This window comes from Molothrus ater, chromosome 3 (assembly GCF_012460135.2).
Source record: "Molothrus ater isolate BHLD 08-10-18 breed brown headed cowbird chromosome 3, BPBGC_Mater_1.1, whole genome shotgun sequence".
In the NCBI taxonomy this organism is placed as follows: domain Eukaryota; kingdom Metazoa; phylum Chordata; class Aves; order Passeriformes; family Icteridae; genus Molothrus; species Molothrus ater.
Window position 1 is genome coordinate 55,299,038 of NC_050480.2, and position 15,664 is coordinate 55,314,701.

At 35.6% G+C, this 15,664-nt stretch overlaps 1 protein-coding gene across 1 annotated transcript in view; it reads left to right on the top strand.

Annotated features, from left to right (window-relative positions):
* Window positions 1-15,664, top strand: part of SYNE1 (spectrin repeat containing nuclear envelope protein 1) — a 288,350-nt gene that overhangs the window by 50,151 nt on the left and 222,535 nt on the right. Inside the window, 4 exon segments of the mRNA XM_054514453.1 lie at window positions 8,793-8,888; window positions 10,725-10,808; window positions 13,760-13,780; window positions 14,073-14,165. Coding sequence (XP_054370428.1) covers window positions 8,793-8,888; window positions 10,725-10,808; window positions 13,760-13,780; window positions 14,073-14,165 — 294 coding nt within the window.

The window sequence follows — 15,664 nt, forward strand, 5'->3', positions numbered from 1 at the left end:
CTCCAAGAGTGGCTTTTTGAAGTGTGCATTTTTAAGCCTGAAGATTAACGATCACTAAAAATTGAGTAAAGAATAGCTGTAACAGCGCTGTTTTAACTTTTGTGTAAGGTAAAAAATGCCCTCAAAAATGAGCTGAGCAAAGCAAGGAGCCCATATAATGCTGTATTATGTGATTTGATCTGATAAGACAATATGGTAGAGCAGCAATATTTATTTACATTGCTGCGGAACATAATGGAAGAACTTACTGTGAAATTAACTACACTTGTATTGTAAAATTTAACTGCAAGAACAAAGTTACCTTCAGGACTTCTTGGCAATGGATTCTCACTGGAAATGAGGTCTGTCCCCATATTGTCTTTAAAATAATTTGAAGGAGTCCCCCATGTAGGAGAGAACTTAAGCACTCTGCTCTGTTTACTTCAACTGAAATTAAAAGGCATTCAGTGTTTGCTAAAGCATCAACTAAGGGCACTGTGAACAAATGTCAGAGGAGAAAAATAGCTCTTATTTCATGTTCATCTATTACTTAATTGTGTTGTGTCATTAATAATAATCTGATAATTATGGAAAAGTTGAACTATTAGGTAGGGTATCTATTGTTAGATATTATGAGCGTGTGTGTGCATGTCATGATAATTCCCTAGTCTACAGACTAATCCTTGGCAAGGGACAAAGTAGTGGTGGCAGCCACTAAGAGATCTTGCCATGGATGGGGATTACTGAATGCTTCCTGCTGTTCTAGTCCATTTGGGCCATGAGAGCTTAGATGAACCTTTTGACTTGCACGATCTAGGTGTGTAGTTCCTTAATGGGCCTGATACCATAAAGACTGATCAAACATGTCCAAACCAGGCAGTTATACGCCACAGCCCTGACTTTTAGCTACCTGAGGTACCTTCCAGTTACTTGTAGTAACTGATTTGTCTTCACTCACACTTCACCAGGAAAGCTGTGTCTGTGATACTTTTATGGATGGCTTTCAGCACATTTGCCTCACTGCCAAAGTCAGATCTTCTGGCTCTGCTTCCCATTCTCATGGTTATGCTGCCGAAGGGAAGCACTGTTTATAGAAATTAGACTCAGTTAAAGTGACCCATGCCATTCAAATTCTTCAGTGTTTAAAGCATAAGCTTTTAAAACTTTGTTAGTTATGTTTTTGGAAATATGTAAGTGGAGATATGTTTTCTGAGTTAATTACAACTGTAGGAAATCCAGGTGGGTCTCTGAAGTGTCCAGGACTCCTCTTGCACTCATGTTCTGACTTTTAACTCAAAATTTCAATATTAAGGCTATTTGAGTTATGTAAAGGGTTGTTATGGTTTCAATTGTTTAAAAAAAAAATTGGAGATATGTAAGATCTCCATTGTCTGGAAGCCTTTGAAATGTGATATGGAAAAATCCTGGAAGGAGGCCCACTTTTAGGCAGCACTGTCTGCATTCTGCTCTCATCTTTGACCCAATGTAAAGTGGCGCATCTACTAGTCTGGTACCTAGTGAGGAACACTGTGAAGTGCTGGCCTAAACTTAGAGCAGAGAAACAGCAATAGATGCTGAGCCAGGAGAAAAAGGGTAGAGAGGGGGAAGATGATTTGAATTTTGTCTTTGTGTCTCACAACTGATCCAGAAACACTGCGCCACATTTGACTCAGTATATGCATTCACTAAACTCATGTCAAATTGTCTCTCTGTCTCTTGGCTACTCTTGGAAAACTCTGTACTTCTTTCCTTTCATTGAAATTTTTGATAATCTCATAAAATTATAAATTGAAAAAGGAATAGGAGGAAATAAGAGAAAACTGAAGACTATAATTAAGGTATCTGTTACTCTTAGCACCATGTCTATCTAAAGAAATGTTTCATCATAAATGAGTTTGAGGGGTTTTGAAAATAAGTACTGCATGAAATCTCAAAAATAGGAGAAATTAATGATTTCTATGCAAAGATTGATGAGGTTTTACTGTAGTGATTTGAAAGATGGTTTAGAGGTAGGAAAGGAAACTATTCAGGTAGAGTAGTCATCCTTACACTGTGTTGATTGAGTAGAGCAAAGGTGGATCTAAGAAGGACTAGTTTCTTACATTGTGAGGAAAAATGATTTGAAAGAAATGGAAATACAGAAGTGATTTGATTATTTTAGGTAGAACCAAGACCAATTCATAGCTTGGGAACATGAAGCAGTATGTGATTATTTGTCAGGGTTTGCTAAGAGCAAAAGTTTCTTCCCTGCTAATTTGAAAGCTCGTAGTGTATATTTTTCATTTAAAAAGTCATGCTCTAATTGAAACAGAAACTAATTCAGTAACTAAGGCTGTCAGTTACATTTAACCACTTATTTTTAGCTATTTAATGTTAGGAAAGGGTTTGAAAATATGGGTACAAATAAATGCTAATGAGCAAAACAGATAAATTAAATGAGACTGTTGCTGAAATTTCTCCACTAAAAAGAGTTGTCAGGCACTGGAATTGGCTACTTATGAAAGTGATTGAGTCATCATCCCTGGAGGCGTTTAAAAGAGGTGCAGATGTGACACTTAGGACCATGGCTTAGTGGCGGACATGTCAGTGTTAGGTTAATGATTAGACTTGATTTTAAAGCAATTTTCCAGCCTAAATGGTTTTATGATTCTATTCACTGAATTTTATGAAAGGGAATAGGAGAAAGGGTGAATTTTTTATTCTCTTTCACTCTTATGACAGAATGCTACATTTTTAAGATTGTTTTGCATTTCAATGTTCTTTCACAAGCAGAGGACAAGTAAAGGACCTTGGCATCAGCTAATTATGGGACAACTCAAAAGATGGAGGTAAAACAGCCTTGGTGCAAGCTGTGCCCTCACCCAGAGGGGATGAACAGAGAGGAAAGGCCTGCAAGTGGGCTGACTAGCAGGTAGTGTGATGCAGCTTCATTTTGGGCAAGCTGTTAGCACAAGGCTGCATCTGTCCCTCTGCTGTCACCCTCAGCCCAGCTGTCTCTGTTCTGTGATTCTGAGCAGTAATCTGGTGAGACTCATCAATTGGAAATCATGTTTTCTCTGCCAGCCACTTGCAGAAATTGAGTCATAATCTTTGAAATTAATGTGGTCTAATTTCTGGCCATCCTTTTGAATTTTTGTGCATCTGTGCAGTTCTACTAATGATAAATGCGATATGCATGTGTAACAGAACAAGACATTTTCTGATTCAATATAATTTATTAATATTTTTCTATGGATGTAGAACTGTCTTTCCTCATCTCAATCTCAGCTTCAAAGTATAGATGTAATTTGAGTATGCTTCTAATTATCTTTTGAAGCATCTTTTCAAAATCTAAATTTAAAATACAGAACAAATTTACACCGAATATTTCAAAAAGGAGACATTACTTGCATTCAGAACAGCAATTACTTAAATATTTTTTCATTTCATTACCTAGGCCAATTTTTGACGTAGGGGATTAGAGGAGTAAAGAGGATGAAAAATATATCACTTTTTTTAACAGCTCAGGCAGGTGCTTTTTATTGCCTTTCTCACCTTTCATGAAAGTTTGGGAGAATATTAGTTTCAAAGTTTGAGACACAGGCTGCAAATTGGTTTAACCCAATCAAACAACATTTTTGTTCCGAGGTGTAGAGATAATTTTAGTACTTGTACTCACCAAAGTAAACTCACTGATAGAGTGAACAACAAATACCTACTGAAAGAAATTGCTGTTAATTTTGTTTCTATTAAGAGGATGCACACATATAAAAAACAAAAGCAGAGGATGGATATCAATTAAAAATAAAACTAAAACTGGATTAAAATTTTTAATTTTATGTATGCAGTATTTATATAATGCTGAATTAAACCTGGACATTAAGCCTCATGTTAAAGCTTTTGAAACTGCAAAATTATATCTTTCATAGCAAAGAAAGGAAGAAAAGGAAACAGGTATACCAAGACTGGGAGCTCTCACACACAGTGCTGTTCATGATATTAGCTGGTTCTTAAAATCTAAATGTAACTTGGTCTTTCATGAACCTCATCAGTTTTCATCATTTAACTGAGTCTGGACCTTTTGGTCTTTTTCAAGTGGGAAAACAGAGGCTCCCACTATCCTTGTCACTGACACAGAGAAAAAAAATAAACTACTGTCCACTTTGACTGTGTAATGAGGAAAATCTGACTGGTAGTTTCCTGCTTCAACAGTTACTATATGTTTTCAGCTAGTATTGCATATAACCTCTAATGTTAAACCATGAATGCTAAATTAATTTGTGCAATGATATTAATCATGCAAAACTTAGGACTGAGTGGCTCAGCTTCAGTAATTAGAAGAGTCACTAACAGCAAGGACTATGAAAACATTCTTATGGATTTAGGAAGTAAATTGTGCCAGAGAAGGGGTCCAGCTATTACAGAGTAATGGAAATTTCACATTGTCCTTACTGTTCTCACATATATTTCCCTGGAGAGACAAATTCAGCAGTTACATAGAGTTGTTCCTGTTTGTGCATGTGGATAGATTTTCATGCACTTCTCCAGCAGCCTTTGAAAGATTATTTGAAAATTAATGTAACAAAAATAGTATTCGATGTCTGCATTTGCATTCATTATGATGCAGATGCTGTTATTTGTATAGTATGATTTTTTCATTAGAGAAGTTAAGTGCAGGGTGTGAGGAAAAGATTCCTGTAGAAAATATGCAAATGAGAAATTAAATGCAGGAAAAAGTCTTGCAATAAAAGAGTAAAGCTTAGCAAATATATGTTTGTTCCATATCTGAAGTTTGGATTTTACAAAACTTATTTTACTGCATACACAGAGGAATTTCTAGAGATTTCAGGTCTACTAAAAATCTTTTTTTGAGGCTTATCAGTCAATTTTTTTTTATATGCACCAGTATTCAGTTCTTTAGGTTATTCATAATATTTCCTGGAGACTACAGCAAATTAGACAAGTTTTAAGAGCAACAAGTTTATGCAAAGCATTTCTTCCACGGCTCCCACTTTATGATCAGTTCTAATACAGTTATTTAAATAAATACTTAATATGACAAAAATTTAGTTTATTAGCCTTGAAGATTCGTTCTTATTTAAGTTATATTCCTCCTACAGATCACATGAATTTACTTGTTCTGAGTGTGATTCCTTCCTTGGGACATGACTGTTCCTAAATATCATTTTCACTATTAACTGCACTACTGTGATGGGATAAACAGCAATAAGGGAGTCTTTAGTAGAATTCATGCAATGCAATATGTAGCAGATCATTAATCTGCATTTGCAGATTCTTTCTTTCTTTGCATTTGATTCTTTGCATTTCTTTCTTGAAGAAACTTGCAAAAAAGCTTAATCGAGTACTGAGGCACCTGAAATCATAGTGTGGACCACCTTACATGTTGGTCAGATTTAATGTCTCATTATTCATTGAAGTATATTCTGACTTTTTGCCAATACATTTTGTTCAAAAATTTATAATTGAAGGCTTTTCTTTACTATTATAGGAGAATTCTTTGCAGAGGCTTTTCAACATTCAAAATAGTGTATTAGGATCATTGCAGCTGATTGCTAGGGCTATATCCTTAAGAGCAAAAATCCAAAATCTGAAGTACATTCAACATTTTAGAATTGCAAGAATTTAAGTCAGTTTTCTTTCCTTGCTTTTACTGATTTACAGTTAGTATTTTGGCAGTGCATTAAGGAACTAAGTGAAAAGTTGCTAAGTCTGAATCAATAAAAGAGTTTTCAATATATTCTAAGTGAATATAGCTTAAAAAAATCCCAAACCTTTCTTCTCTGGAGGTTAAGTAATCAGTGCTCATCTTTCACTTCATTCTACATTATATATGCAGCCTTGGAGTAGGTATTAACCCATTCCAACAGAAGATGTGTTAGTATCAGTGGAGGATCTGCTAGAAAACATTTGAGTAGCTTAAGCCATGCTGTGCAATGATCCATATATAATAAATAAGTACATGTGAACATTTCAGTATCAGCTAGTGTGTGTATCAACACGGGGAATAAGGTTGATATCTATGCTTGTGTAAAAGAGGACTCTATTTTTCTATATATGCCACTAGAAATATAACTCGGTGACTGAAATAATAATAATCATCATCATCTAAATTACATGCTTATGTGCCCAAAGTAGAGTAGTTAAAAAAAGAAAGGTGATTTGTGAAACATGATGAGAGTGTAACCTCCTTGTAATTAGGTGTTAACAGTTTCAGGATAGTGTAAAGCATTATACTATATAGCGTATTACTGAGAACATTTCTGGCAGTGTACATAAATAATAAAAAACCCCCTAAATTTCCATTTTAGAGGGGTCTTATACAGGGCATCTTGTGACACAGGTATTGTATCTGCCTTCTGTTCCAGTTTTATTGGTGTAACGTCCATGGGGTGTGCTGCTGAACCCTGGCAGTGTTTGCAAATACGCCAGGGTTCCAGCAACAAAAAGTGTGTTTCAGCTTGCTGACTTGAAGGACAATTGTGATTCTCACACTTCAGAGCAGGAGTTCTTACCAACTTTGGTTCTTGATGGTTTCTTTTCAGCTTTTCATCTTATTCAGTGCTGTCTCTACAGCTGTTTTTCCCCAAACCAATGTTTGATTCAAGTAGAAATTACTGTAGATGTTAATTTGCGTGGGATGCTCTCACTGCCTTACCATAGTACCAAGCCTCAGTTGGGGTGTAAATCTAGTTTTTGTATCTTCTGTCAATACCACTGAATACTACCACTGTGGCGGTTCAGAGCAAGAGTTTGGCTTGGATAATCAGAGGTTTTAACTACAGAGTGAAGCTATACACTAGGGAAAACTGAAGTGCTTCCCAGACTTGCTTTGCAGATGAATTCCAGATGACTTTTGGCTTCATGTAGGGATAAGACAAACTCTGACCTCTACCTCTATTTGTGAGTAGGGATACCAAAGCACACAGGTGAGAAGAGAGCTGTGTTATGCTCAAAAAGGTTGTCTATCAAGCACATTATGGGCACCAGAATCATGGGGTAAATCTCACTTACCCTTCAATCTAAATTTATCTTAAATTGCCCTCTCTAAGAAACCCATCTCTCTTCATTGCTGTAGAGTTAATTTCAATAGACAAACCTCCCTACTGGGGCATTTGGATAGGTGTTTTTTTTTCAGGTCTTCACCTCCTGTTGGATTAGGATGGCAGCTGCTGTAATCCTCTTGTCTTTATGGATGAATTAGTTTAGCATATAATTCTTCAGTGTTTTGTCATGTGGTAATACTGATATAAACCAAAGCTTCTCCAAGCTTCAAACAGGAAATGATAACATAGAAGGTGAAGAAAATTAATTGCATTTGTATCAACTGCCTGTGATGCAAGACTGGGACAAATTAATATTCAGTGACCCACTTGGTTCATTGATTTCTTTGGTGTTATATTAAGGAAGAGCATGATCCCAGGAGCACCATTATCTATTACTTTGCTAGGAAATCAAAAAGAACTATGACTTAATACACCCTCATAATGAGTGTAGTGCTACTTTATTTTATATACATGAAAATATAGGCTCTTCTATTAGTGTGAGTATTAGAGCATGTCAAATCTGAGATGAAGTCTACTTCCAGCAGAGTTCTTTTTTTTTTTCACTTTATGCCAAAGTTATGTTTTATTGAAATAATATTTTATCCAAGCTGAGAACTTCTTTTTTTTTTTAATTTGGGGAGCTGGAATCTTTTTTCTTTCTCCTAATTTGTTACTGCAGTTTTGCCTTTTCAAAAGCAATGTTTCATTTATTAGATTCATCTTTTCGAATCTCTATTTCTACACAAAAATATAGATAGAAATAGGTAGAAAAATAGACAATTTGTTGTGCAAGCATTTCTTTTAACAAGTACCCCAAAAGTAAATTATTAAACCTAAAGTAGTTTCAAGAATTTGTGTCATTGTAATTTTAGTGAATGAACAGGTATTACTATTATTATCATTATTTGTATTATTATCATCATCATAAGGTTTATGAATTCTCACAAGCTGATGGATGTTGGAGGGTGCCTATTTGTCAGCTAGACCAAGTTTAAACTTTTTGTTTCTGGGAGACATTTTGTGATCATTAAACTACTGACCAGCTGAGAGTCATAATTCCATAAACTGCTATGCATTTACGAATACAGAGTTTTATTATGTGACCTTGTTGTTTAAAATTTCTAAAATATCATGTTTACATATTTTTGAGTGTTGTCATTGTTGTTCTTGTGTAGTAAACGCATTTGGTAAGCAATTTGTCTTAAGTAGGAGCTGAGACAGTGCTGACAGCACCCAAAGCCTGCAAGGCTGGAGGAGAGGAGAGAAAACACAGCAACTCACTGTAACAACTGTCAGCTGTGAGAAGTGGCAGCATCACTCAACCTGCTATGCTACTCTAGGGATTTTCCCTTCATACAGCTCCTCCTATTGCTTGGACTGAGAGAGTGAAATTTCTGTGAAATACTTAACACAAGGGAAAATAATCTGATGGATTGAAATGTAACTATAATAGTAGATCTGTAAATTGTGTGTATTTTGTAGAACCAGAGGCAGCTGTTGATTTTTCTTCTCTGCTTGTAGCAGTGGGCAGGAGGGTTTTCCTTTCTGTCTTCAGTTGCAGAAATCCACAAAATTTTACAGTCCTGTGGCTGAAATCTTAAGTAAACAATGTGGTGGCAAAGCAGTGGTTAAAGGATATGTTGACATTAAAAATTATAAAATACAAAGAAGGGGACCAGCCACTCTCTTTGGGTTTCTGTTCAAGAGGACTGGAATTAGGATGCAATACTGGTGAGCCTTTATGATATCTGAAACCTTCTCCCTTTTCAGCGCAATCCTCCCATGCTGGTGAATGACCTGTTTGAGGATATCAAAGATGGGGTAATGCTAATTGCCCTTCTGGAGGTTCTTTCAGGGCAGAAGCTGGTAAGTTCTTCCTTCTACAGGAACAACTTCTTTTTACAAGATAGCTGCATAACTTCTGTGGGATACAATTTTCTAAGTTTCTATATTTCTCTACTGTAAAAAAACTTACTCCTTCATAGGAAAATAAGTTTTTCACTAAGTTATCTGATTACAAAGAATTACTACAGATTATTGCAGGCATGCTTGACTGTACACATTCTTTTATTAATTTTGCCATGTGGCTCATAAAAATTCTTATTTGTATTAGTCTTTGCATTTCATCTGGGTTTTGCCGCTATGACACAATCAAGGTTTTAACTGCAAGTTACTTCTATGCATCTTGAACAAAAATGAGACTCTTCCTGTTAAATTTATGGCTTTGTCTCAAAAAAAACCTCTAACAAGCTCCTCAGATTTCATGGGAGCTTATATCCATTTGCTTTGACAGTTGCTCTGCTACTGTAAAGAGTCCTAAATGATGCCAAATGGCTTTTTCACAGCCAAGTTATGTAAAGAGAGGATGGTGTGCACACAGCAAATAGGCTGTCTTTTGGGAGGCAAGCTAGTTTTGTGCACAGAGGAGAAAAATGAAAGGATTTTAGGCCAAGGGCTCTGACTTTCCCCAAACCAGCTCACAGATCAGGTGGCAGCATCTGAAGAAGCAGTGCGGTCTGTTGTTCAGCTGGCTTCAGGCTCCTTCACGTACAGGCAGTTTGCTCTCCTTTTCATATTTTGCCTCTGTTTTGATTGCAGGTGAACCCCAAAATTAGGCAGTAAATCGAACTGCAAAAGTGATTTTAACTGCAAAAGTGATTTTACTGTGAAATGGGATAAAGCTGTACTTTGCAGTGTTTCTGCTCCATTGAAATATATCCCTTTCAGTTTCTGTTAGTCTGAGACAGAAAGCCTCCCTCTTGTGGCAAACCAGAAGTAGTAAAATAGGAAAAGAATTTTAGTGATGGCACCTGTTGCAGTGAAATTCATTGGATTGTATCCTGCCTATATTAGTTAGGGAAAGACAAGAGATATTCCAAAATGACAATAATGTCTGATGAACTTAAAGGTTATGTATACCAGCATATGATATCCTGTAGTAACTGCAAGAGGGATTCAGAATTTATAGTAGGCCTTTGTTAAAGCCCTTTGTTACATCATGAACAGGAGTTTAAATTACAATAGTTGCACATTTGCATTACAGTATAAAATTCCGTGGGGAATTTAATTCTACTGTCCGATATTAGAACATATTAGCATATGTTCTTGATTGAATTTAATAACTCTGTCTTTTTTTAGCCTACATGTCTCAAGTTCAGTGAAATCCATTGTTTAATGGGAATTTAGCTGAGGTTTTAATTGCCAATAAGGTACTAGAGACATGGGATGAAAATTCTTAGCTAAAATGACTTCATTGAAGACTGATTTTAAAAATAGCAAACACTTTGACTTATACATTGCAGGCAAAAATATTTCATTGAGAGAATGTTGCCTTCTCTCAAATGCATATATATATATATACACACATATATATAATATATGTGTGTGTTTGCATGTGCACAAAAATAGTAGTTATTTTACATTAGAAAAAAATTCTCTGATGTAATGATGTTTATGGACTGAAGTCAACAGTTTGCATCCTGAGATTAAGACATATGTAACTGTTTTATAATGGAATTATCACACTTACATCCCCTGTATCTGTCAGTCCTACCTCTGATATATATGCAAAGGTACAATTCAGCAATTTCACTGTTCCAAGGAGCGTTTTTACATAGGCCTTGACAATAAATCTGAAAGTTCAGTTTTTGAAGCAAACAGGCATAAATCTGATTGAAGTTTAATCTGTTCTTTCTCTTTAAGCCTTGTGAGCAGGGGCGTCAGCTGAAGCGAATTCACTGGGTTGCCAACATTGGCACAGCTCTAAAGTTTCTGGAAGGTAGACGGGTAGGTATGGTAGCACTTAGCCCTGGTTTTACTTTTTTTTCCCTTTGTCTCCATAAGGATATTATTTGTATCCATCCATCTGGTTTTATTCTCCAAAATTCGAGCTATGTGTGCAGTCTTCAGTTTCTACACAATATCTAAAAGCTGCTGTAGAGTAAAAATTATAAGGTCCAACACTCATATGTGGCAATGCATAGGGTGAGGCTTGTCATTTTTGTTTTTTAAATGAATAATGGATCACCTTGGAGGATTTTCTTTTTTTAATTTTTTTTTTTAATGTGCTTATTGGCTCCTCATGATCTCTACTTCCCTGTTGTTGTTCTCAGCAAAGAATGAACTTTAGTTCAGGAGAGACACTCATTTATAATTTAAAAAATAGATTTCTCGTCTTTACTTCCTTTTACATGCAAAAAATCTATTCCCTGAAATTACAGATATGAAAATTTAGGGCAGTATGACCTCTTATTAGTTTATCAGGACTCCAGACTAATTCCTGGATTTATTCTGATACAGTCAATGCTATGGCTGTTTTAGGAAAGAAAAAATAATATTTTTTTAATTTAACAAAATATTTTAGCAAAAATTTAAAAACTAATTTTCATATAGATATGAATATCATACAAAAGCAATGCATTTCTACCCTTTTTCCTGTCTTTGTGTACTGTAATGACTCAAATCTGGATTTTTTTCATTGTATTGTAGGTATTTTGTCCCCTAATTTCTGCATTTTATTTCAGTGTTTGTCAATGCAGATGTTACACCTGATGAATTTTAAGTCTGCACAATGCTGTTCACTGGATTTGTTGGATTTTGGCGATCTTTCCCTGCCTTTGACTCTCTGACATCTAGACCTAATTACAGTTATGTTATATGGGAAACAATCTTAGCAGATGCCTGTAAAAATAAATTGGAAAGATTTTAAATTGAAAATGTATAACCAAAGCAAAGAAAAATATATTTCTGATGCAGAAGTCCACTTTAGCTCACAATCCACCTACCTGAGGAAGTATAGTTTGTTAATACAAAGCAGAAGGCAAGGCTGGGGCAAAGAGCAGAGCACCCACACTTCCTTAGTTTCCATGTCACTGCATAGTGGGTGACCCTTCTTGGATCCCACAAATATTATAGCAGTGCAGCTGGAAAACTGGCCCTGCCAAGGATCAGGAGAGATTGCCAGAGCTCTGTGTTTTTCCCTCTGGTATCTCAGGATTTTTGTCCAGACTCATCTTAGTAGTTGTGTTAATGTCCCAGATTTTCTTCTAGAGGGGGTTGGAAATTTGCAGGCTGTCAGCAAATCAGGGTGGCCAACAGCAGTGTTCCATAAGCTGAATCCAACATAAAGGATGCCTCTATCCAGCCTGTCAGCCTTCTCCTCCCAGAGGAGGTGGGGATACTGCTCAGACATCAAATGCCCCTTCAGCAGCTGAATGCCATCCCTGGGCTGTACTCAAAGGGCAACAAAGACAGGATCTCCTTCCTCTGTGGGCTCACCCATAAATAAACCTTATTACATTTTTAATCAACTTCCTGTTTTCACTGTCCAAAGAGACTTTGGCTAATACTCCTGTTACACTATGAACTCCAGCTCACAATTAGCAGATAACCAATTTTGTCCAGAATACTTTCTTGTGGTTCTGAAAAGTTTATTTTTAGTTCTGGATCCAACTTAATGGTGTAAAAAATAAAGGTAACTCAATAACTAGACCAGATAGACTGTGCTTCTCTGAACAGTAGCCTAATCAGAAGCTTTAGCTGAGTCCTGTAAGTCTTTTGATTTGTAATAGATACTAAAATTACCTCACTTTCTAGAAAAAGAAAAGATTTTCTTGGAATTGGTCCAGCTGAGACAATGAGGTATATTTTTTTAAGATAGGGAATAGAAAATTTTCCTTATTGACTGGTGAAGGAACTAGTAATCCCAATTTTCCTAGAGTTTTGTCGACTTCTTGGTGGAGAGGATTAAAAATGTGAACTATGGGGACTTCTGCTCTGCCTCTTCCAAAGCAGCCTGTGCGGATTTAATTTGGAAAAAAAATTAGAGGTCTGGACAACATTTTGTTTGCGCTTGACATTATCTACTGGATTTCCAACTGCTTATTCAGAGAAATGCAGTTTTTTCTCTGTTTTGGAGAGACAAATGGGGTCGCTTGAAGTCATTCTCCATCTTTTCCTTAGACTGCTCACCAAGGTTTATCTACAACCTTTGTCCTTGGACAGGTTTGTAGTAGATGGGCACTTTGGCAGTCATTCATATTTTTATCATGATTGATGTCTGACTCTTAGTTTTGCTGAGGAAATACGTACTAATATAGTTCTAACATGCTAACTTTCCAATATTACTTCTTTTATCTCATTTCCTAGAGCATTATCTACATGTTTTTCCTTTATCATACATTTCCCTCTTTATTTCCATCTATCTTATTAATTTATTTTAGGGTGATATTTTATTCAGACTGTAGATTAGCAGTTGAGAGTTAATAGTCATGAAATCTGTTCCCATTTCTGTTGAAAAACTTAATTTGACCTTGGACAACTGATTTTTTTTCCCACTCTATTTTTAAAAGAGCTATTGTTACGCTTGTTTCACAAAGGGGCCTTAATCAGTGGTTGTGATATCCTTTACCATAAAACGCTCTTTGCAGGAGAACCCTAGTATTCTTTCTTCCCTTTTCTTTTTTTATGCTTTTTCCACCCCTTTCCTTTTTACATTTTTATTTTTAAACTCACTTTTCTTTTTTCATTACACATGGTTTAGGACTTTATTGATAAACCCCTGCATAATTTAAAATCTGTTGCAGAGTATTTAATTTGTTCTCCTGATAAAATTTTATTGTAAGATAGGCCAAAAATGTGCTTTCTTTACATTAAAAATGGATTAATGCATTTACCTAAAAATTAATCATTTAAAGTTTATTTTTGTGTCATATTTTTCCTTTTGCTTTTCATGCTAGTCCGTATACAGAGGATCTCCGGTTTGTACAGTGTTTCTATCTAATTTTTATTTTTCTTTCTGCTTGAAATTATTTTTTCTACATATAATAGCATGGATTGGTCTTAAAAGTTTTCCATTATCTACAAAACCTTTCTAAAATGTGAAATTATAATTGTCTAAATGTGAAATTGCACTATTGAATATTTGGGATTTTTTACTTGCGAATCTTGTTTGATTGCAGAAATGCATTTCAAATAGGTTCTATATTTGAAATGCATTTCTTAATTGCTATACATTGTGTGTGATAGTAACACATTTTCTTTTTTGTACAGATTAAGCTTGTCAACATAAACTCAACTGATATTGCTGATGGCAGACCTTCTATTGTGCTTGGCTTGGTGTGGACCATAATTTTGTATTTTCAGGTACTACATTTTTTATACTACAGAGTCACTTGCTCAAACAATTGTTCAGATCATCACTTTATATGAACTGATGTAGTTCCAGTCTTTCACTGTAGCTAAGTCACTTTTTCATTTGCTGAGGATCTGATCCTGAATAAACCAACAAGTGATGGTTCTTCACATTGCATAAAATTGGATACTTGTCTGTGGAATAGATTGGTCTTTACCTAGAGCAGAGTTCCTTAATCACTGAAACATATTCTTCTGCTTTCTGTAAAGAATACAACATGGCAAAAGTGGAAAGTAATTGAATTGTGGATTCTTGGTACAAGTATCTTCAGCAACCTCTGTGCTGACTGCGCTGAACGTCTAATTACGGTGCACTGGATGTCAGTCAGTAATTATTCTCAGACCATACATGTAAACATGGTGATTTCACTGGCAGATGTAGGTATTTGAAAGGATGGAATTTAGCTGTGAATCATGTATATTGAGAGAGGGTTGAATTTGTAGAGGAAAAATCACTTGCATTCTGTTGAAGTTAGGTGGGAGGTAAAACTGGCTTCTAAATCCTGTCCATATGGGTTAACAAAGTGAGTCACTGTTCAACACTCAAAATAACAACTAATTTTATTGCTCTTCTTTATTGGGTTCTTTGGCTCCCTGGTGATGTCTCAGGGATGCTGTTCTCCTCAGCACCAACCACTTTGATGCCTTGTAGTTCAGAGTTCATCAGAATAAAAGTTAGTCAGAACGATATTGACATTTTAATTTATAGCTCATTGAAAGGAAGAAAGAAGAACGTGTTTCTCAGTCTTACTGAGACTCTATTCTCTGCATCATTTTTGTCATTTTTTGACCTTTCCTTTACTTCTCACAGGCAGATACATAATTTTAACATGATTGAAAGCAGCAATCCATAAGAGCAGTGGTTCTCATTCTGGCAGACTCATTCTGTGATGTGACAACTTTGGATTTTAAGAGGACATAAAAAAATCCTGCAACTTCCTCTGGATATAGCTGTATCATGTTAAGGAACCAAATTTTTAGTCAAATTAATGTTCTTGAAAGAATCAAGTTAATCAAGATTTTCATTTGATGAAAAGCATAATTATCATCCTACACCCTCAGCAAGCACTTCTAATGCACTTTGCCTGCAGTACATTCACTATTTCATCACAAGGTACCTCTAAGTACCTTTGTATACAATTGAATTTATGCCACAACAGTACAACAGGAAGTAAAAAACTATCCAGATGAGGTCACTGCCATTCTTTAACTGAATTGTACTCTTCTGAAATTAGTAGATTATTTTATAATCTGAAGTTAAACTACCTGTAAGGTATTGTCTTCTATTTTGGTGATAATTGGCTGTAATAGATAATATGACACACTTGCATGTTTTTCTAGCTCTAGGGTGTGAAGTCAATAATTCTTAGATGCCTTGTGCTTCTGAATTTAAGACCATCACCTGGTCACATACATTAGCACTTCTACAGCTCCTGTAATGTATGCTTCAA